We start from the raw sequence: 23,890 nt of genomic DNA, 5'->3' as shown, positions 1-23,890 counted from the left end.
ATACCAAATTATATAATTTAGATAAAGTGCCCCCCCCCGCATGCTGGATTTGCTGGTTTTCTGGTTTTCTTTATTCCTGCATTCCAAAATCTTTTTCATTTCACTTGCATTCCGGTCATAATAATAATCCCTTTTACAACAACAGCAATATTAATACTCTTTGGCAATAAGTATTTTAATTATGTGGCAGGAGCCAAAGAATGTGCATAATTAATTTCTGATGTTCTGATGGTTTGTTTGTTATGCTGCTGATATTGAAATGTTTGATTATATACAGAAGCAGATTGACATCAGTGTTGCTATTCAAGCCTTGATTGATTCCAATACTGCATTACAGATGGAGGTAAAAATATTTGCATGTTTAGTTTGTCACATGTATACATGTTATAAAAGTTGCTTCACTGATAAGCTGTATGTCTTCACAAATATTTAATTCATCACACATTTACAAATACCATACTACTTGGCAGGGGCGGGAATAATGAGGGGGAAACTGTACATATAAACACCGCAGGATATAGAGAATAAGTTTTGCAGCTGAGTCTTTGAGACCTCTGGCCTAAATGCTCAGAACGTTATGCAATAGTGGTCTGCTTAATTGGAAACACATTATATGAATGAAGTATTGTGTTTTTTGGGAGGCTGCAACTTGAGATATGCACACAACGCAAAGCGTAATTTATAAAAGGTACTAATGGCTTTTCTTCGGACCTTACCACTCCATCAGAACTTGTTTCGTCGCTGCCGTTCATGTAATAAATGTGCTTGTGGGGTCAGTCATCGTTGTAGGGGGCTGAAATGATGTTCTTCTGCAGAGAGTTCCCAATTTGTCAGAAATCAGACCACAAGGTTCGGTTACTGAGAAATGCTGTTCTTCCAAACATGTCCACACCATTACAATCTCTGTGTAAAATAGTTAAATATCTCAACCCCTGTGCCTATGTCATTCCTGAGCCATTTGATGATTTTTTAAAAGTTTTTTTTTTTAATTCAACCTTCTTTAAGGGACAAAGCACCCATCTAACCTTTGAAGATGTGGTGGTTTCTTTCCCTTCTTCATTTCACAATTCTTGTTGCCCTCTCTAGGATAGGAATGCAAATCTGCATTATTAATATTATTATTCTTTTCCTTGAAAGGGAAAGCAGAATTCCTATTTACTGCAGCAGCAGCATCCAGACTCTTGTTTCCTTCCATGTGCCATTATGTATGGGAAGGATCTCATGTGATTGCCTTACAATAGTGATTAGCTATTTTGTCTTTCAAAGACAAAAATGTCATTGGGGTATACTTGTTTGGATTTTGGGGGGTTAGCATGTGTAGATTTTCTGCATATATGAATCACTTTCACTTAAAAAATTAATTTCCCTCTTTATTAAGTATCTTTTACCTCAGTGTAACTTTCAGTATCTCTTGTGAATACGTTGCCCTTTCAGTTGAAAATCCAGCTTTATGATCCAGTTTGCCATTTGGCCGTGTCTTGGTACCAAGGCATTTTTTTGGTGATGCCATAAAATGTCAATTGTTGTTGTTTTTTTCCCCCCTTGGCAGAGCTACCAAAACACTGAAGTAACATTACTGGATCACAGTGCCGAGATATTCAAAACATTACATTACCTTAGCAATTTACTGCACAGTATTAAGAACCCTCTGGGAACTCGAGATAACCCAGCACGTATCTGCAGGGATTTGCTTAACTGTGAACGTAAGGTGTCTGATGGTAAGTCCGTCCCCCCCAGTTGTTATTAATTGCTCTGAAATGAATCCTAATCATATCTGTAGCAACCGTACACAATATACAGTGCAGTTGGTTTTGGGTTTAATTCAGCTATCTGGGCATTTTTGGCCAGTTTGAGGTAGGATGGTGTGTATGGTTGGAGAGCCAGTGTGGTGTAGTGGTTAAGAGCGGTGGACTCATAATCTGGTGAACTGGGTTTGATTCCCTGCTCCACATGCAGCTGCTGGGTGACCTTCGGCTAGTCATACTTCTCTGAAGTCTCTCAGCCTCACCTCACAGTGTTTGTTGTGGGGGGGGGGAGGAGACTATTAGCTGCTTTGAGACTCCTTAGGGTAGTGATAAAGCTGAATATCAAATCCAAACTCCTCCTCTTCTTCTTCTTCTTCTTCACTGCCTCTGCAGCATGGCTCTCACACTACTTGAGTGTTCTCTTGAGTCTCCTATCGCTGCTGTAGGATTCGGCTAGCATAAACATATCACCAAAAGAAAAGTAACTCTTGCTGCTTTCACAAGATGATTGTACAACTCTTTGGCTGTTGTTACTGTGGAGCCAATTTTAAAAAGGAGTAAAAAGTGTAAAACACTTTGTTACACCTTTTCCCACTTCTGGATTTCTCTGTTGAACATATTTGAGCCTAAACTTGCATCTATTTTCCCCCCTCCCTCTCCATCTTGGAAACTGGAAACATAAGGCTGGAAAATTCTATTTTCTTTTCTAATTTTTCTGCCTTCCCCAACTGGTAGGAAAATACTGGATTGATCCGAATATTGGATGTCCTTCTGATGCCATTGAGGTTTTCTGCAACTTCAGCGCTGGTGGCCAGACATGCTTATCACCTGTCTCTGTAACCAAGGTATGTTGTTCTCTTCTGAAAGACCTACATTATAGTCTTCTGGATTTCACTTACGCCTTTTTTTAAACGTAACCTCACCATATGCGCCTAAGAACAGGAAAATACCCTGATAGTCTTTGTTAGCACTAGATTAGTTTTCTGAAAATCAGTAAACTTCAACTCCTCATTAGGGCCAGTGAATATTTGCAATATATACATAGGAAGCTGCCGTGCAGAGTCAGACCATTGGTTCCGCTTGCTCAGTATCGTTATTGTCTACACTGGCAGGCAGCTTTCCAGGGATTCAGGCAGTACGGCTCCCTCACCCCTATCAAGAGATGCTAGGAATTGAACTTGGGCTCTTCTGCATTCAAGGCAGATGCTGTACCACTGAGCTACAGCCCATCCCCAAAAGAGGGTGCTTTGCAGCAGAGAAGGGGCAAGAGAAATGTGTGCTTAATCAGCTACTTTTCTCCATGCAGGGTTGCAGGCTCATGTTTGCAAGATAAATCAGGTTCAGAACCCTAGCAAAGGGAGGAGGGAAAAGTTGGTGGGGAGTAACCTTTGCAATCAGCAGCGAACTCTTAGGCTAATGTTATACGTAGCTGCAGTGAAGTGTTAGTTTAGTCATCAATTACGGGCTTGTTCCTTAGGCTGGATGTCCAAAAATAAAAGAAAAAAAATAGGTATTTCTGAGTGACTGCATGATAGTAAGCTCCACTTACTGTCATATCCAACAGTCGTAACATTGAAATGAAGTGGTTAATTTGAGTTCTCAAGTTACACAGAAGACAAAACTCTTTTCTTACTGATAAAATGAGTTATCACTCAGTAATTTCTGTTGTTCGATGTGGCACTGTACCCTGGCTTCTGGAACATTTGGTGGCTTTAATGGAAAATTTGAAAAAAAACAAGAACAGGAGTGTCTTAAAATGCTGTTACACCCTGGGACGTAGACTAATGTAAAAGACCATGTTGTACACAGCTGAAGAAACATTGGAAAACACTAGCAAAGTGTCATATGGGAGTGACATATGGAAGAGCAGGCATTGCTTCAAAGAATGTCGTCTTCTTTTCCCCCCATTAACATTATGAACTGCACACTGTCATCTTCCTACTCATATTTATGTAGTGCAAGTTTTCTGTAAGAAGGACATATTTCTGTGGAGAGCGGTATGCATGTTTTGTCTAAATAGTTTACATTAGCAGATTAAATGTCAATAGTTTGTTATACCAGTGGAAAGAAATGTTTATGAAGCCTTTGTGAAGGTATGTCTAAATTGCATGGGATCACTGTGCTTTTGTGGCTATAAAGTGCAATCTGACTTTCCGCACTAATGTGTGTTTTTGTTAAAACAGTTGGAGTTTGGCACTGGAAAAGTGCAGATGAACTTCCTTCATTTACTGAGTTCAGAAGCAATCCATACCATCACAGTCCACTGTCTAAACACCCCGGTGTGGGGAACCAATGACCTACGTGCTCAGAGGCCCTCCGTCAGCTTCAAAGGATGGAATGGCCAAATGTTTGAAGCAAACGCTCCGCTTGAACCAAAAGTGCTTCTAGATGAATGCATGGTAAGCCATCTGCTTGCATTGTTAAAATTTGCAGTGAAAGTAGTGTTTAATTTGAATTAATACAGATGAGAGTTGAAATTGTGGACATTTACTTTACCCACTACTGTTAACATTTAAGATTTTACTTAAGTGATTCTTATTTCTTAAGGATACCAACACAGAGACACACCTAGCACTCATGCAAAATCCAAACGTACCTCTGTCCAAAAGCTGCAAGCAGCTGTAGTGCTTCCCCCCCCCCCATCACTTAGCATCAGACTCCATTTAACCACAGAGTTGTTAGCCTTGGTGTTCTTAATTACTCACTGGGGAGGTTACAACATTTCTATCAAACTGTATTTAGAAGCCTCCACTCTGGAGAAAGCAATAGTGCTTCATAGGATGATAAAGAGGGATGCCCTTCTGCAACAGTGCACAAGTGTCACAAATCCCTCTGTGCACTACTGGTACCCATGCCAAAGATGGGTCACCCATGTCCTAAATCAGTTTTCCAAACTTGGGTCTCCAGCTGTTTTTGGACTACAATTCCCATCATCTTTGACCACTGGTCCTGCTTGCTAGGGATGATGGGAATTGTATTCCAAAAACAGTTGGGAGACTCAAGTTTGGGAAACACTGTCCTAAACGAATGACAGAACTCAAAAAGTCAGAATGTTTTGGACTATTTGATGAAAACTTGAAAGAGCTCCTTTCCCCTCCCAATCACTATTGAATTGCCTCTGGTTTATGAACAAGCTGTTGCAATCCAAATACTTCATGTTTTTTTATTTGAGAAAGCCAAGAAGTATCCATTTACACATGATCTGGTCTTGTCATCATTTGCTCTCCCTGACCTCAAAGAGCAGAATAAATGTCAGCATGACAAGCCCTTAAAGAACTGGAAGCTGTGCAAAGTAGGTGCTAAAATGCTATCAAATCAGCATTTTCCAATTGGTTATTTTTCTAGCTCTTTCCACTCACAGCTATTAAACATATTATGTACTGTATTTATATCCTACCCTTCCGCCAAACAGCTCAGGTTAGTCTACACAAGGGCATCCCATTTTATTCTCATAATAGTCCTGTGAGGTGGGACTGAATGATAATGTGTTAGTCCAGTGTCAATAAATTTAGTAAGCACAAAGGAATCTGCAAACAGATTTCTGCAGTTCCCCAAACTATCCACTAAAACACACTGGCTCTTTATGAAACTGTGGTGAATGCACGCTGGAAATAGAATATATGATAAAGGTAGTGCTGTGAAGTTACTGAAAAGTGCAGTTTTTCTGTGAGATTCTCTGAGATCTTTATCTCTTTCTGCAGGAAAGAGATTCCTACAGAATTTCACAGATGCCTGTCTGCAGGGACTTCACTTTTCAATGGCTTCCACTGCGCTCACATCTTTGAGTGATTGGGCAAAAACAAAAATTGCAAACTTCCAAAGCCCTCTTCAACCCAATACACTGGGTTTTGTGTGTGTGTGTGTGTGTGTAGATTGCACAAGGTTTTGATTCAAACGTTATCAATCCTTAAGTGTGTACTAAGATATAGCTTTTAATTTATTTATAACATTTTTTTTAAAGAGCGTTTTTAGAACTGAGCACGTTACACAAAAAGGAGCTACATCAGCTCACTTTCCAAATCCTTTCTGGATTATCCCCATGGTGCTGTTTTCTACACAACATTAAGAAAGCATAAAACAGGGGTCAGCAAACTTTTTCAGCAGGGGGCGGGTCCACTGTCCCTCAGACCTTGTGGGGGGCAGACTGTATTTTGGAGGGGGGGAAATGAACGAATTCCTATGCCCCATAAATAACCCAGAGATGCATCTTAAATAAAAGCACACATTCTACTCATGTAAAAACACCAGGCAGGCCCAACAAATAACCGAGAGATGCATTTAAAATAAAAGGACACATTCTACTCATGTAAAAACACTCTGATTCCCGAACCATCCGCAGGCCGGATTTAGAAAGCGATTGGGCCGGATCCGGCCCCCCGGGCCTTAGTTTACCTACCCATGGCATAAAATAATGTACCAAATCCTGAACACATTAATATACAAGACCAAGTGTAATGAATAAATAATTGTCCTTCGTTATTGTTTTTCTCTCAAAGGCCTAGAAAATATTAAAATATTAAAAAACCAGCATAGGGGCTGATTGTTAATGTGTGTTAATTAACACTCTTGTTATATGCATTGCAGATTCAAGATGGCAGCTGGCACAAAACCCAGTTCCTTTTTCATACTCAAGACACCACTCAGCTTCCAGTTGTTCAAGTGCAGAAATTTCCTCATCTCAAACAAGGACAACAGCGTTACATAGAAAGTGGCCCGGTGTGTTTTCTCTAGACTTCTGAATGGAGTGGAGTTTCTCACATGGAATTGCTGCAAGTAGTGGGTTTTTTTTTAAAAAAAAAAACAACAACTGCAGAAGAAATATAAAGAAAAACGTTGGTGCTTTCTAAACGAATCTCAGGAAGAAAAAGACTTCCTCCTAAGAAGGAGATATTGCTCTTAAATAAAGAAGAAGAAGAGAGAGACCTTGACAACCTTAATAAAGTATTTAATTTTCCATTGGTGCTTTTTATATTATTCGCTGGAACTGAAAACACTACATATATCTGGAAATTCTTCAGAAAACCCAGTGTTTTTTAACCTCCGTAACAGCATCGTCCCGGGACACCTTAAGGAAAGATAGAGGCATGCAGTACTAGGAGCAAGTCTGGCTAACGCTCCCAAATGTGCAATAGCTTGTATTATAATTGTATGACAATGAGTTATGCCACCGTAAAACAAATGGTTCCCTTAGACACTTAAGTTGTATTACAGTCCTTTGTGGACACAGACATCTTAACAGATGATACACTACCTCTTATGTGTTTCCTGTTTGTGTTGCCTGGTGCTCTCTGTACAACTCAAAAGTCTTTGTGGCCTTGGTCAAGATTATTTGGATCATTTTTTTATTACTTTTTTTTTTAGACTGTATGTGCTGGTTGCATTCATTGTAAAATTGTGTCTTTAAAAAAATATTTGGTCACATACTTCATTATGAGTGAAAACATTATTTATGTGAAAACCTTGTTTAAAATGTTTAAAATGTCTGTAGACATGGAAATGGTACATGAGGCAGAACAGTATCTGGTGCTTATAAGAAGAACAGGATTTTGTAGTTGTAGGACGACTACACACAGTAGTCTTTTAAGAAGTTTTTGGACTGCAGTTAAAGATTTTATCTATCAAAGGCCATCTACAATGATGTATTGTGTAAATATTTTGTAACTTGTTGAAAATGTTAATACAGCATATATTTAAATGGCTGCTATTAAATTATAATAATCTTAATTACTTCAGGCTCAGGGGCATTCTATCCCAGTAATATTATACTGTTTCACATATGTATTTATTTCATCCCAAATATTTTGCGGCTCAGGACCGCAATACCTCAAGGACCACCTCTTCCGATATGAACCGACCCAGACTTTGTGGTCATCATCTGAGGCCCTCCTTTGTGTGCCTCCTCCTCAAGAGGTCCGGAGGGTGGCAACACGAGAACGGACCTTCTCTGCAGTGACTCCCCGTCTGTGGAATGCTCTCCCCAGGGAAGTTCACCAGGCGCCTTCATTATACAGTGGTACCTCGGGTTACATATGCTTCAGGTTGCATACGCTTCAGGTTACAGACTCCACTAACCCAGAAATATTACCTCAGGTTAAGAACTTTGCTTCAGGATGAGAACAGAAATTGTGCTCCAGCGGCATGGCAGCAGCAGGAGGCCCCATTAGCTAAAGTGGTGCTTCAGGTTAAGAACAGTTTCAGGTTAAGAACGGACCTCTGGAACGAATTAAGTACTTAACCCGAGGTACCACTGTACACCTTTAAACGCCAGGCAAAAACATTCCTTTTTAACCAGGCCTTTCTGTGATCTGATTTGCATCCTATGCTCTTTTAAAAATGTATTTTTTTGGGGGGGAGGCTGTTGGGTTGTTGTTTTTATCTTTATTAGGTATTTTGTGGTGTTATATCTTGATTTTAATGGGACGCAGGTGACGCTGTGGGTTAAAGCCTCAGCGCCTAGGACTTGCCGATCGAAAGGTCGGCGGTTCGAATCCCTGCGGCGGGGTGCGCTCCCGCTGCTCGGTCCCAGCGCCTGCCAACCTAGCAGTTCGAAAGCACCTCCGGGTGCAAGTAGATAAATAGGGACCGCTTACCAGCGGGAAGGTAAACGGCGTTTCCGTGTGCGGCTCTGGCTCGCCAGAGCAGCGATGTCACGCTGGCCACGTGACCCGGAAGTGTCTCCGGACAGCGCTGGCCCCTGGCCTCTTAAGTGAGATGGGCGCACAACCCCAGAGTCTGTCAAGACTGGCCCGTACGGGCAGGGGTACCTTTACCTTTACCTTTATCTTTATTTTATTCTGTTAACCGCCCTGAGACCCCCAGGTACAGGGTGGTATATAAATTCTAATCATAATATATTTTATCCATCAAACTGTCAGAAACAGTCTAGCAACTTACCCTTTAAAAGTTCCTTTCTGTTGTCAACAAGGTTCAATCCAATATTATCTGCACCTCCTTGTATTTGGGGAGGGGAAGTAGTTGTTTTTAAACAGTCTATCAGTTCCAGGCCTTCCCTCTGGAGCAAAGAGAACAAGTCTGTGCCATCTTTTGCATAATAGGCTTATGCAAGCCTTTTCCAGGCTTAATTGTACCAATCTCTTTCAACCATTCCTCGTAGATCTTACTTTATTGACTCCTCACCATCTGGTTTTTCTCCACTAGGTGCACACATTTGTCAATTACCTTCTTAAAAATCTCCTCAACATGACCATTAAAACCTGATGGATGCTTTTTGGACAGGCATTAAACAATTTATGCAGTTCTTCCAGGTTACAAGATGTCCTGCCCTGCAACTGTTAGATCCTATGAAGTCTAAGATCTGACGCCTAGTTTCATGAATCAGAATTGTAAAACTTATGAAGCATATACCTCAAGTATGCCCACCAACAGCAGAAAGCCTTTGCTTGGTGTTCTGCAAGCTTGTCAACTCATTAATGTAGCCCTACTCCCATAGCTTCAATTGTAAGATCTGACATCTATAAAAGGAGATGTAAAGGTTTGGCTACAGAAAAAGTCATACACATAGGGCTTTGTGGCTTAAATGTACAGAAGCAAAAAAACCCCCACAGATGTTTAAAATCATTCTTATTTGTTGTGATTTAAGCGGTAAAGATGGAGTTTGGGACCTGGTTCATATTTTTTTATGCATCTGGATCTCAAAATACAGCTACTGCATTTGTTTAAAGAAATCTACACCCTTCCTGGATTTAATGCTTCATCCATTGGTTAGTAACATCATTATTGCAGATGTTTCCTAGGAAATATACCAGGGTTAGGAAGCAAACAAGTAAAGTGTCACTGTTTCACAGATCCACCCAAACCAACGCCTCATAAATTTGTCAGTTGCTGTCCAAAAAAAAAAGAGGATTGCATTGTAAACAACCCAAACTCTAGGGTCAAGTCTGTTACTTGAGAGTCTCATCAAAGGGATCATTCTAGCGTAAAATGACTTGGAAAATGTAGTTTGCTTATACTGCATTGTAATTTCTATCTGCTGAAGAGTTTAAGGATTTCTACTGAAGTGCTTAGTGCTCTGTTTCAACAGATCCTGAAAATTTACTACCATTATATATGTACAGTGGTACCTTGGGTTAAGAACAGTCCTGTTTACAAACGATTCGGTTTACGGACTCCGCAAAACCAGAAGTAGTGTCCTGGTTTGCGAACTTTACCTCGGTCTAAGAACAGAATCCGAACAGTGGAAGGGCACCGGTGGCAGGAGGCCTCATTAGGGAAAGCACACCTCGGTTTAAGGATGGTTTCGGTTTAAGAATGGACTTCCGAAATGAATTAAGTTTGTAACCGAGGTACCACTGTATAATGTTATGCTGGCGATAGCTGGACCACTGGATTGCTCTGCCCTACTACACAGATGTGATAACTGAGGTTAATCCAAGACAAGCTTAATGAGAATTCAGCTCTAAAACCTGTTGTCAACACCAGGCCTCCACAATGTAACATAGGAAAAAAGAAAATACATTTGCACAGAGGCAGAGTGCCCTTCCTGGGCAAGTAACAGTATAGCTTTTTTTAATTTCTGAGACTAGAAGGGTGTCTATGGCAGAGGAGGTGGCTTATAAATTCTAGACAGCAGCTGCCATCTTGTGCTACATGTTATGAACCATCCTGGGTATAATGAGAAAGCAGAAAAAGAAAGGAGGGGTTTGCTTTCATATCCTAAGCTTCTCCAGGTACTCTGCACATTCGTATGCATAGATGTGTGAGTGTATACATGGTGGAAGCATCCAAATATTAAAAACACATGTACACATATAGTCACCCCTTGATTCGCCTAGAAACAATTGTTTTTTATGGTTGTAGGATGTGTTTTTAGGATTTTTGAGAGTAGATCTGGAAGAAGCTACAGCAAATTAATACAACCCTATACTTGTTTGCTCAGAAACAAGTCCCAGTATCTTCAACGAGGCTTATTCACTAGAAAGAGCGTTTAGGCTTGCAGCCCAGGACAGGTTATTCAGAATATACTGGGAGCACTACTCAGAGAGATCGTTGTCTCAAAACAATTTTGTGTAGCTAGCAACACTTCCTTCTTTCAGGCTGCAAAGGACATCTCAGATATCTTACATAGCCAGGTTAGGGTTACCACTTATGAGGAACAGTCCCAAGTGTACACTTACGGTGAGGAGTTCAGAATATGTCTCCCTGAAGGCCACAGCTCATCTGTTACACCTTTACAAGGGGATTGCCCCTTTAATCTCTACATTATTTCCCAGACTGGAATTGTGTAACACATGAAGTAGCCTTAGCAGGTGTGGGTTATAGACAAAGGCCAGGAGAAGGGTAAGTCCCTTCAAGGCACTATAGTGAAAAGTGGGGTCTACATTACCACACAGACAGTATCTGATAGGAGGCTCCTTCCTTCTGCTGCTATTAACTAGGAGAGTTCCTGAGAAGTGGAATGGGACTTCCTGCCCAGTTGAAGGAATAGGATCTATTTTACCTGTCAGGGGGAAAGGCAGAATATACATAAAAACAACAACAACGAAGAAGATGATGATGATGATGATGATGAAGAAGAAGATGCTTAGGGTTGCCATATTTCAAAAAGTAAAATTCTTGAGCTTTTTCTTGAGCTTTTTCTGGGAATAAACCCAAATTGTTGGGGAAGCCTTACGCTTTTGGAGCAAAAAATTGGCAAAATGGATGCCATTTTTACACCCAGAAACCAGAACATGTCAGGAATTTTCCTGATGTAGGGCAAGCCTAAGGATGCTGGAGTCCCACATGTCGGCTCAGAAGAACGAAGTTCCATTAGGTCCAACAGGACTTACTCCCAGATAAGGCCTCCAGATAGCAGTCCGTGGATGATAGAATTGTAGATCTGTAGAGTTTAAAGGGACCCTAAGGATCATCTAGTCCAACCCCCTGCAATGAAGAAATTTGCAACTATGGGGATCAAACTTTGGGGTTCTCGGCACCACGTTTTTAACTATCTGACTGAACAATCTGCCAGAGGTCCATGAGCTTCATTCCGGTGGCCTGTGTCGCATTACCGATTATATTGTTTTATTTATTAAACTTGTACATCGCTCTTCCTCCGAAGATGGAACCTAAAAGCACAACATGAAAACACAAAATGCATAACAAAATGCATAATAAAACACTCCCATTCCCACCCATATTTTAACCCTGAGCTTTAACTGCTTTCCTTCTGTTGCATTTTTGTACCGTTTATGGAATTCGAAGTGTGACAAAAATAAATGAAAGGAGGCGCCGTGGGAAATTTTAAAACAACAAAAAACACAATTTTAAAACAACCCAAACCCAAACCAGGCCCTGCCTAGCATGGGCGGGGGGACGACCCCAAAACACCAATTCAAATGGGTCAGCCAAACTCTCCCCAGCCGTTTTCAAACGGGGAAAATTTGGGGATCCGCCTGCTCGCGGGACTGCGCTCCTCCAAACTGCGCCCAGCATCCCCAAGGCTGGCGCTTTAGAATCGCAGAGCGAGGATGCTCCCTGCCTCCTCCTCCTCCTCCCACCGCCCACCCTGGAAGGCATCCTTTTCGTTGCAGCTCCCCGACCTCCCGCCAGGGGTCAGCAGCCTCCCTTTCGCCCGCGCGCCGCCGAGACGAGGCGACTGTCTAGGACTTCGAAAAAGAGGAAGGGGAGCCACCTCGACGGGCAGGCCGTTTGCTGAGCATGGCGGCGGCGGCGGCGGCGGCGGCGGCAGAGACCGAAGGGAGCGCGAGGCGGAAGATGTCGCTGCGAAGGTGTGTGTGTGTGAGGCGGGGAGGAATGTCTCCTTGGCCTCTTTCCACTCTGCCCTCCTGCCCTGGAGTTATTATTATTAGGTTGGCTTGGGAGGGGAGAGGCTCAAGCCGGGAGGAAAGCGGGAAAGGGGGGAATCCGACACACGCGTCCACACATTCACACGCGCACCCTGGAGGCGACGGGGGGCGCGCGCGCAAAGCCAGAGGGCTCCTCGCGGCGTGGAGAGAAACGTGTCTGGAAGGACGGGAAGGCGAGCAAAGTTAACAGGATAATATTTAAGGAGCGGCGTTATTAGTAGTAGTAGTAGTAGTAGTGTGTGTGTATAATAAAATAAAATTTATCATATATTATTATTATTATTATGTGGGGCGGGGGCAATATGTTGTGATGTCCTTGCACGCAGCGGATTGTAGTTTTCCAGAAGTTTTCTTCTGCGGAAGATAATCTGGGGCTAAATTAGCCTTCCTCTTAACTTTGGGTCAAGGCAACTTATTTTAAAAGGGATACCAGAAAGCTGTGCGCTGTTCTGGTTCACCAGAAGCGGCTTAGTCATGCTGTAGGCTGGCTCCCTTGACCAATAAAGCGAGATGAGCGCCGCAACCCCAGAGTCGGCCACGAATGGACCTAATGGTCAGGGGTCCCTTTACCTTTACCAGATAGCCCACGCCTTTCTTAATATGGATTTAAAAAACAACAACACCTTATTTGTTACATATTTATTAAATTTGTACATAGGCCTGGGCAATGTAACGATACATCGCCCAGTACGGGTTTGAGGGTCAGAGCGTGATGGCATTTTCACCTGGCGGTAGGTATATCACGGGTATAAGGCTTGCCTGTGCCTGACTCTCTCTGCCACCAGTGCCTGGCATGTGGAGGGAAGACCCAAGCTGTATTAGCCCCGGTCCCGCAATGCCCTGGGGTGAAACCGCTGCTGTTTCTTTGGTGGTCTATGCTCAAACAATGTGTGATCTACGCTCAAACAATGCGTGATTTTTGTGTATTTTGTCTTGTTCCATTCCATATCGAGTACAATAAAGTAGACAGCACTAACTAAGACACTTAAGTGATTAGCTGTGAAGGGCATAGAAACCCTGTCAGGAGAGGAAAAAAATGGCAGCCCCAAACCAAAGTCCCAGAGTTATTAGCTCACTGTTGCCTTTTGGCTGATCTGTAAACCACTTCCTCAAATTTACTGTGTTAAACTATAGCCTGGGTCAGTCTGACCTAGCTTTCAAACTTAATTTCTAAAAATGTTTTTGCGAGAAAAAGAGGGACAGCAGTTAAACCAGAAGTTGAGATGACTGCGCGTAAATAAGGTCATTGTGCTCTGATGGGAGTATGTGAAGAACTTTGTGGATCATAGGTACTTCTTGTGATCGGGCACATTCTCTCCCCAAAGGATTCATTTCAGAGCACACATGCTCCGATCAGACTTTCCCCCCACTAAAATAGGAACTCTGATATAAAATCACTGACTTTGCTATTAAGATGTTACCATCATCCATCATAGGGCAGGAAGATCACTTGCTAATGAATAGAAGAGGAGAAGTAAAAAGCAAGTGCAAGCTTGGTGTTGGGGAAATACCTGTCCAACATTTTCAGAATAGTGGCAGCTCATTAGAGGAGCGTTAGTTCAGGTTTTGTTGTTTCTGACTGAAGGCTCTGAGCTACTCATATTACTTGTGTCTCAATCCCAGAGCCTTTTGCTGGAAGCATATTGATACTACTTAATCCTTGTTATTGAGAGATGTTCTAGGCCACTAATATAAGATGGGTTTTTAAATACTATTTGTATGCAACAAAAACATTCTGGAGATTAGATAGATAGATGATAGATAGCTAGATAGATAGACAGATAGATAGATAGATATACACAGTGGTACCTTGGGTTAAGAACTTAATTCGTTCTGGAGGTCAATTCGTAACCTAACTGTTCTTAACCTGAGGTACCACTTTAGATAATGGGGCCTCCTGCTGCCGCCACCCAATTTCTGTTCTCATCCTGAAGCAAAGTTCTTAACCCGAGGTACTATTTCTGGGTTAGCGGAGTCTGTAACCTGAAGCGTCGGTAACCCGAGGTACCACTGTGTGTACACACACACACACACACACACACACACACACACTTACCAAATACATCTATTGCTTTTACTGCTTATTAGCATGAAGGGACGCTTTCTCAAAATGGTGTTTTAGCACTCACCCATGTTGTTCCAATGTAAAGAGGCCCTTTCATTTTTCTCTCCTTTCAGTTGTGAAATCTGCAATACAGAAGAAGCAAAATATCGATGCCCCCGTTGTATGAAATACTCATGCAGGTAGATAGAAAATGATGGACATCCCTTGCTTATTTTTTCTTGTGTACTGAAAAGAGAGTGACAAGATTGCTTTGCTTTCTCTGTGTGCTTTCAGTTTGGCTTGCGTGAAGCAACATAAGACTGCATTCAGTTGTAATGGAGTAAGAGAAAAGACAGCATTCGTTTCCATAAATGAGTTCAGTGATTTAAATCTTCTAAGTGGTAAGAGAGTCTCTAAAAATCTCAATTGTTCTAAAGCTCCAGGGTGTTATTGCGATGGGTGGGTATGGAGGAGGCAGTGTTCTACACCTACAATGTTCTATACCTACCATTGCCATATTTTTCGCTCCATAAGACACACTTTTTTCTTCCTAAAAAGTAAGGGGAAATGTCTGAGCGAATGTGTGGTCCCTGGAGCCGAATTGCCCAGGGGCAAAAAGCAGTGCATGCCTTCCCCCCCCCTTTTTTTTTGAAAGAGGGAAGTGGGTGTTGAAACAAAGCCGCTGATCGTTTGCCGGGGAGAGAGATAAGGGACGCTAGAGATAAAGGAGGCTGCCTGGGAGGGGGGAGGTAAAGACAGCAAACTTGCAAAGGGGGGGGAAACAGGAAAACTAAAGCAATAAGGAGAGAAATTAGAAGAAAAGGAGGAGCAAAAAACTTCTCCAGCTAAGGAAAAGACACTAAGGCAAACAAGAGGGAAAGGAAACAGCTGATCAGTGGGATCGGAAGAGAGATAAGGGAGGCTACCTGAGGCTGCCTGGGAGTGGGGAGGTAAAAGCCCGTGGATTCTCAGGATTTTTACATTGGGTCGCCCCAAATACACCATCAGATCACATGTCTGTGGTCACAGCATGAACCACAAAAATCATACATCCATTGTTTCGTTCAGAATATTTTTTTTCTTGTTTTCCTCTAAAAACTAGGTGCGTCTTATGGAGCAAAAATACGGTATATAGTGTTGGAGTTTCCTATCTGCATTGCCAGCAGGTACAAGACCTTGGGTGCCACTACTGAAGTAATAATGCAATCCTTAGTGTGTTTACATATAAATAAGTTGCTTTGAACTCAGGGTTTAGGACTGCAGCCTAAGTATAGCCACCATCAGCAAATGTATAGTTGCACAAAGCTGTTAAATGGCACATTAAATACAGCTTGTGGGGTGAATGAAAGAAAACAGGTCCTTCTGCACCTTGCTAACCTACAAACTTTGTCCCCCTTAGAGAAATCTGGCCCTGTATGAAGCAAGTGAGTAATGCACAGTAGGTAAGTACCGTATTTTTCGCTCTATAAGACGCACCAGACCACAAGACGCACCTAGTTTTTGGAGGAGGAAAACAAGAAAAAAAATATTCTGAATCTCAGAAGCCAGAACAGCAAGAGGGATCGCTGCACAGTGAAAGCAGCAATCCCTCTTGCTGTTCTGGCTTTTGGGATAGCTGCGCAGCCTGCATTCGCTCCATAAGACACACACACATTTCCCCTTACTTTTTAGGAGGGAAAAAGTAGGTCTTATAGAGCAAAAAATACGGTACTTAGGATGGTATTAGCACAGGCATTTATTTCATTTAAAACATTTTTGTCCTGCCTTGCTGCTTCAGATATGGTGGTTCACATTTTTAAAACCCCATCAATAATATCACATATTTAAGCTTTAGAAAGCACAGCAACCAAATGACAAATTTTTGATGCACACCCTCTCTTATTTGCTGTGAACTTATGCTAAAACCCATCACTTTCGTATGATCCCTTAAGAATCACGTTGTAAAGGGTATTGGGAGCTAATTTCATTTGAGCCTTTTCCCCACTGCCCTTCTCAATTTCAGATTACCGGTTTCTGGAAGATGTGGGAAGAACAGCTGATGGCGCTGCTCGAGATGACACTTCACATAGACCAAAAAGCAATAAATTTGTAAGTCTTTCTAGCTACCTTGAGCATACTACAGAAAACAAATGTTCATTGCCTTTTTAAAAAGCAAAAGGGTAGTATTAGAAACTTAAATGACAAATACCAGATGGGGCAGATGGAGGTGGAAGGAAGAATTTGATTCAGTCACAGTAGTTGCTTATTATCCTTCAAACTGAGAAACATACTGAACCAGATTCAAAAAGTGATCCCTCTAATTGAAGGTTAATGTTTTAAAGAAATTTGTCAAGGAAAATCACTTAAGTACAAATTATACACTAATGTGTGTATTTAACACACACACACACCTGATGTGTGCAAAGGTTTGTATTCATTTTAAAACCCACAAGAACAACAAAAATTATATCCAGCTGTTTTGAGCAGAGAAATGAGTGGCAGAAAGATTTAAGTGCCCCTTTCCCCCATTGCTTCTTCACTTTCAGTCACCCCTATTGATAGCAGATTTTCTAAAAGCAAAGAAACAAAACCTCATTAGCTCAGTGGATGCGCTTTTTAAAAACCCATCTCTTCTGAATTTTGTCATTTTTAAACATAGCGATATTAATTGGTGACAGGGCTTAATTTTGTTTGTAGTCAGACAATTTGGCTGCTTTTCTGTGTGTCAACCTTCCCCCCCCCCCCCCGTAGTAGCCAAGGTGTTGTCCTCCAGATGTTGCTGTATTTTAAGAGGTTGGAGAGATTGGCCAGATAGAATGGCATCTCAAGCCAGCTTTTGTAGAACATTGGCTTCTTCCATTCCGCCCCCTCCCTCTGTCCACCTTGGTAAGTTACATTAACTTTAGTAGGGGTTTGGGGGGACTGTTCACTTTCCATCTCTTGCCAAGCCTGCGTCTCCAGCTAGATCTCCGGAGCTGCAAAGTAGCCCCAGTGAAACCTCTTCTGGAGACTGGTCCAAAATGAGCTGTGTACCTGGGTTGGCCAAAGCTAGATGGCCTGCGTCAGGGTTCACAGGGACAATTGTGCAGGTTTGGGGAGTGTGATACATACGGTACATCCATCTACCCTCAAAGTGGAGGGCAGCCTTTGGGCATTATAATGTAATCTAATGACATTATTCATTTAGTTCCTCTTGACACTTAAAGGTTGCAGTGATACAATGATTGTGTTGTTCACACTTAGTTTTCCTCCAAAGAGAACACATTTAGTGAGTAATGCCATGCTAACTCCACTATCAAGATCATCTCAGTCTTGTACTTTCAAAAACAGCACTAATAACTCTTTTTAATAGCAGTTTTAAAATATTTGTCCTTCAAGTCAGATTGAAAAGAATGCAAGGAACGAAACTACAGCATTTGCCTGTATTAGCGGGAACAAAATCCAATCCAGCTTATTACATTATATCCTGATAGCTTGATAATGTCTAAATTTTATGGGTTGGATCAGGGAACTGAGTTTCATGGGTCTAAAAGAGCGCAGGAACAATTTTGGTAAAAACTTTCTTTACTCATTTAGAAGGAATGTGCCCACGTTTCTATCCCGTGAAACTGCAACGTGAAAGAATCTCATCTCAGCCTCTTGGTTGCTAGAGGGTCGGAACATTTTTATTTGTTTATTTTTATTTAACAGAACTTATATACCACTAGATTGGTATATGTGGCTTACATAAATATGAAACATTAAAATTATTGCTAAAGGCAAGTCTTTAAAAATATGCAGAAGGTGATTAAAAAATACAGTATCTGAAAAGAAATAGAACACATGTAACACATAAGCTTAGGTGTGTTCCTGGGTGCTTGTTTTTGCTTTAACAAAATCACATTACTACTTAGCATTGTATTTGCAGTACATGATTTGCAGTACCATATCAGTATTGTAGCTGTTATAGAGTTCATATACTGTGCATTGTGGGATAGAGTTTTAGTTATTAATGGGCTCAAGTGTTGAATATAGTGAGTAATATCCAGGAACACTGCAGAATGTCTGCAACCTTTGACACCACAGAAGAGTGCTTTACTGTGCTTCCTGCAAGTGTTTACCAATAAACATTGGCATATAAATTTCTGTTCCTCACATGAGAAATATGGGAGTGGGATTCAAAGGTGATGCCAGCGGAAAACATTTGCCCAAATTAGAAATTGCCTATCTTCTTTACCCACTCATCTGTGAGAGGGTGTCACTGAGCCAAGGTGAGAAAAAGTATTTCCTCTCTCTCTCTCTTTCCTTCTCTCCATTTGGTCACACAGGTAGATTACTTTCTAGCACAAATACGCCGTGATGGGAAATGCCACCTGTTGAATTACTTCTTGCTGGGTTACTGTTAAGGAAGAAGAACCCTGCAAAGGGAGGGAAATTGGCAACTTGCCACTCTCAACCTGGCTGTACACTTAAGAATTTGTGGTGCTATGAGAGAAGCATTTTGTACACCAATATACACTATAGAATTGTTGCTGGTAACAAAATTATAACATATAGAATGTATATATGCATGCACACCTTAGCAAATGTCTTCAGAGTTGTGATGAGACCTGGAGGCTATAATATGTGGTTGTTGGTATCTGAATTTAAAGCAGGAGGATCTCATATCGTGGTGTGGATTATTAATGCAGAAGTAATAGTTTTTATTTTAGTTGTGTATAAAACCAATCAAACATCTTCTGAATCTTAAGGGGACAGCATGGGTGAAATTTGTTTTAGAGTTCTGATGTATTATTTATACAGTAATACATAAATAGTTCTTCATCAAATAATGGCATTTATGTGCTACTAAAAATGTACATTGATAGGCCTTTAAACTACAGCTTTAAGTATAATTATGCTTTTAGTTACATCTTACTGAGACATAAATCCAAATGAAATTGATGGGATTTACTTCCAGCTATATATATGTTTTATATTAAGCCATTAATGAGAGCAACTACTTGTGTAGCTTGTGAATTGAACTTTTGGTTATTTATCTGATCTCTGTAAAGACTACTATACTAAAATAGTACAGTGGTACCTCGGGTTACATACACTTCAGGTTACAGACTCCACTAACCCAGAAATCGTGCCTCAGGTTAAGAACTTTGCTTCAGGATGAGAACAGAAATCGTGCTCCGGTGGCGCGGCAGCAGCAGGAGGCCCCATTAGCTAAAGTGGTGCTTCAGGTTAAGAACAGTTTCAGGTTAAGAACGGATCTCCGGAACGAATTAAGTACTTAACCCGAGGTACCACTGTATAAATCAATAATAATATTAACTCCTGAAAATTAAGCCCAACACCTATCTGAGCCAGGAGGGTTTAGGTCCTCAGGTAGAAATTGTACTTGCCTCTCACTCAGCTCTTTCGCCACTGCTCTCTTTCATTGGCTATGTTTGTATGTAATGTTAAACCACAGTTTAGTGTTTCACGAACAAGCTGCATTGGGCCTTGGACTCAAACATTCCACCCTCTCTTCCTTTGGTATATCTGTAAGGAGGAGACTAGAAGTTTCCCCTTCTGTTTTAAATTAACTACAGATATGCAAACCTAGATAAACAGTGGTTAATCTTAACTATGCTTTGTTGAAACAAGCCAGCTTCATAAACTGGTTTGCATTTGGGTTGTTTCAGTAAACAATCATTACAATAAGCTATGTTTCATCCATGTTCAGGTATCTCAACGAGCAACAGTAAATCAAAAACCAAAGCAGCAGTTTCCAAACTTCTCCTTATGGTCACAGCATGCAGGTGCAAAGCTTACTGCAGCTCATTCTTGTAACACTTAGTAAACCATGGCTTAGCATTGCATAAAAGCAAGACCATTAGCCTGGACTTCGAAATTGTCAGCAATTATTTTTTCTGTCTTTTGAAACATTCAATCAGGTGAATTTTTTGAGAAACCGAGCTCGAAGGTTCGACATCTGCCTACGAACTTTGCCAATTGGATTCACAAAGAGACGAGAGAATTCTACGTTCTTTAACAACAAGTAAGTTTCTAGTTAATATTACTATGGGGATAATGTCATCAAAAGTTGTCATTCTGAATAACTTATGGCCCACTAAGTTAAAGCTAGCCCGTCAGCCAGAAAGGGTGACTTGACCAGAAACTCAGTGATACCTGTTTTTTGGTCAAGGTTTGCTAAGACTTCAAAAATAGGTTTGGACTGTGCTAAGTTGAAAAGTCCCAAGTTATAGAGACCTTTTCTAAATGCCATTCTCATGCATTAAATTTAAGCCTATATGTCACAATTTAGTATTAAGCCCACTGAAATAAAAAGGCTTGTATATGCTTAGCTTTGTGCTTGATTTTAGCCCGTGGTATTTTCAAGATTTTTTTCTTTAATTAATTCCTTTACTGTGTGCTAAACTTACGCCATGGCGATAGTTGGACAATAGGAACAATCCCTTGATGGATATTTAGGTTATATAAACAATATAGTTGACATTAATGCAATATGTTCACCAAACAGTTTCCGTGCATTCTAATGAATATTTGATGAAGCAAAATTTTGACGGAGGGAGTAGAAAATAACTTGCATTTCTTCTTTTTGGGAGAATATAGGGTAGGATTCACCTAAGTAACCTCATCAACTTAAGCCCGGGACAAAGACTTCTGCTTGCACAATGGGACTCCCCACCCACTTTCTCTCCTCCCTTGCAGTTGGCTCCGGAGGATGTCCAAAGAACACTGCACTAACAGTGTGCCTGGGGAGGGGAGAGGGGGCTCATTCCATCTGCAAGCTGAAGTATAGTATTTCTGAACTACAGTGCATATTTTAGGAAATACTGGGATTTTTCAAAAGGATGTGAATTGGTCAGCATGTTAATTGTCAAGTGAAATTAGAAATATACTTTCAGTAACATAATGCACCTACAGTCGGTAGAGGATGAGACTCAATCTCAGGGACATGGATTCAGATGTCCCTTACTTTGCAATATTTTTGTTTTGTTCTGTATGGGGCAATCAATAATTTTGGGACGTTTTAATGAATCCACTTGTGTTTCTGTTAGTGGTAGGTAGAGGCTTTTTGTTTACTAGTGACCAGGTACTTATGGGTCACTTGTTTATGTGTGTGGTTTATGCCAGAGGAATTGGTGTTTTTTTTTCCTTGCAAACAGAAAGTCCTCAGAAAACAATGATAGAAATGGAAGGTGAGAAGCCCTAGAGTAATATCTTGGAAGGAACACTAGAAAATCATCTCTCATTGACAGATAGTGATGGAGGGGAAATGTGACGTTTCGCTATAAACCAGTAGATGTCCCTCTTGCAGCATATTAGCAAACAGATTCTCCAACACTGATGTGCTTGCAAGGAGTAATTATGAAACCAGCCCAAATAGTTCTCTATTGAGCATGTATTTTCTGAACTAAGCAGCAAAGTATCACAGGAATTTGCAAAAAGGTTACCTAACACGTCTAGGATATAAAAGATAGTGCCTGTATGCAGCTTTGCAAAGCAAATGCAATATTTCTTTCTTCCAAAAAATACGATGCTGCATCTTTTCTTCCTAGCAACAGGACTCAAATAATTATTAAGTCTGACAACCTTTTAGCTTGCAGCAATTTTACCCTAAGTAAATCCAGAAAACCATTTGGCCAGTAGTAATTTACAATGATGTGCATGTAACCACTTGGTATGTGCAGTTGTTGTTTTTAATAAGCTACCCACCCTTCCTGCAAGGAGTTCCCTGTTTCCTCCATCCCAATTTACAGTGGTACCTCGGGTTACTTACGCTTCAGGTTACATACGCTTCAGGTTACAGACTCTGCTAACCCAGAAATAGTGCTTCAGGTTAAGAACTTTGCTTCAGGATAAGAACAAAAATCGTGCTCCGGCAGTGCGGCAGTAGCAGGAGGCACCAATAGCTAAAGTGGTGCTTCAGGTTAAGAACAGTTTCAGGTTAAGAACAGACCTCCGGAACAAATTAAGTACTTAACCTGAGGTACCACTGTATTCTCACATCAACTCAGTGAGGTAGGTTAAGCTAAGAGATAATGACAGACACAAGGTCATCTAATGAACTTCATGGATGACTGCAGATTTGAACCTGGGTTTCCTTAACATTTTTTCCAGTGCTCTGCACTATAGCACTCTACTATGTATGGTTCTGTTTGGGTCACCATTCCAAGGCGGAAAAAAAATTGCAGGTGCCTGACTGGTATTTGGGTAGCAAAAAAAATGGGAATATTCTTTCAGATGCAGAATGAGGTTCCAAAAACTGATGTTGACCCCTTAACATAACGCTGCCAAAAATATAAAATATCTCCAAGCCTTAGCTCGGGGTGGAGAACTGGAACCTGCCAGCATGCTAGATCCTTATGTTCCCCACCAGAGTGGGCCAATGTTGACAGGTGCGTAGGACTGCAAGCATGTCACTCAGCCTGTATCATAATGTGATCAGGTAACTTGACACCTGACACAGATCAAAGGAGGTAGTTGTAACCCCCAATCAGTTGACTGCCAATTAGACCAGCCTCCTTTGAAGATGCATTTTCAACTGCAATCAGCTGATTGGCACTGGTAACAGGCTTTCAAAAAGGCTTACTTTAAATTTTCATCCCTTGAACTGATTGTCGGTTAGGGGAAACCGCTTTGAAGTCCCTGCAGGGGGGAAATGCTTCTTTTAAAAACTGCATTCCCCCTGCCCTGAAAGCTTACAAAACACCTAGTGCAGTACGTCCAAAGCACCAAGTTCAGCTGATTGTCAGATGCTTGCAAGAACCTCTGGTGAGCTGGTTGGTAGTGCCTGCAAAGCCCCTTGCATCCAAGACCTGCCCCTTCAGCCCCTGTAGTGCACGTTGCCATGGCTTGGTCAAAATGGCATTGTGGGACAAGTGTGAAGGCCTGATGGTCCTAGTTTGGCATGTGGGCCAGAGCCTCCCTGCCTCCCTGCCTTTTAGATTATATCACTCCCCAGCTGTATGGCATATAGACTAGGCAGATCAAATCAAGTTTTTGTCTAGAATGAAGGTACATTGGGTACACTGAGATTTCTTGCATACACTTTGAACCATTTTTGTTCCGCCTCTAACAAAAATAGATTTAGCTTGGCCACAAGCTATAAACCAATATCATCATGGTCTCTGTTCATTTGGGTTTCTCCTCCAGTCAGCAGCATGCAGACAAAATACTATCAACAGCAGCCATTTAAAAACACACTCATTATGCTAACAGACCCATGTAGCGCAAATCAAGCAGTACAGGTGCAAAGCAATCAGGGGAAACAAAAACATGTAAAGTGTAGCTTTAAAATGCATTATTCAGTGGTTGTCAAGCCATGATGTCTTGCC

General features: G+C 41.3%; 2 protein-coding genes across 3 annotated transcripts in view; both read left to right on the top strand.

Annotated features, from left to right (window-relative positions):
- COL24A1 (collagen type XXIV alpha 1 chain) overlaps positions 1–6,529 on the top strand; it is a 170,230-nt gene extending 163,701 nt beyond the window's left edge. For both annotated transcript variants that reach the window (XM_079981023.1, XM_079981022.1), the window contains 5 exons: positions 278–343; positions 1,550–1,718; positions 2,481–2,590; positions 3,929–4,144; positions 6,330–6,529. In XM_079981023.1, the coding sequence (XP_079837149.1) occupies positions 278–343; positions 1,550–1,718; positions 2,481–2,590; positions 3,929–4,144; positions 6,330–6,476 (708 nt within the window). In that variant the 3' untranslated portion in view covers positions 6,477–6,529. The remainder of the gene's footprint in view (positions 1–277; positions 344–1,549; positions 1,719–2,480; positions 2,591–3,928; positions 4,145–6,329) is intronic.
- Positions 6,530–12,316: 5,787 nt separating this feature from the next.
- Positions 12,317–23,890, top strand: part of ZNHIT6 (zinc finger HIT-type containing 6) — a 40,552-nt gene continuing 28,978 nt past the window's right edge. Inside the window, exons 1-5 of the mRNA XM_079981710.1 lie at positions 12,317–12,475; positions 14,732–14,797; positions 14,892–14,998; positions 16,600–16,685; positions 20,483–20,586. Coding sequence (XP_079837836.1) covers positions 12,405–12,475; positions 14,732–14,797; positions 14,892–14,998; positions 16,600–16,685; positions 20,483–20,586 — 434 coding nt within the window. The 5' untranslated portion in view covers positions 12,317–12,404. The remainder of the gene's footprint in view (positions 12,476–14,731; positions 14,798–14,891; positions 14,999–16,599; positions 16,686–20,482; positions 20,587–23,890) is intronic.

The sequence above is a fragment of the Podarcis cretensis genome (assembly GCF_951804945.1).
Source record: "Podarcis cretensis genome assembly, chromosome: 6".
NCBI classification, from domain to species: Eukaryota; Metazoa; Chordata; class Lepidosauria; order Squamata; family Lacertidae; genus Podarcis; species Podarcis cretensis.
This window is presented reverse-complemented; position numbering and strand designations above follow the sequence as displayed.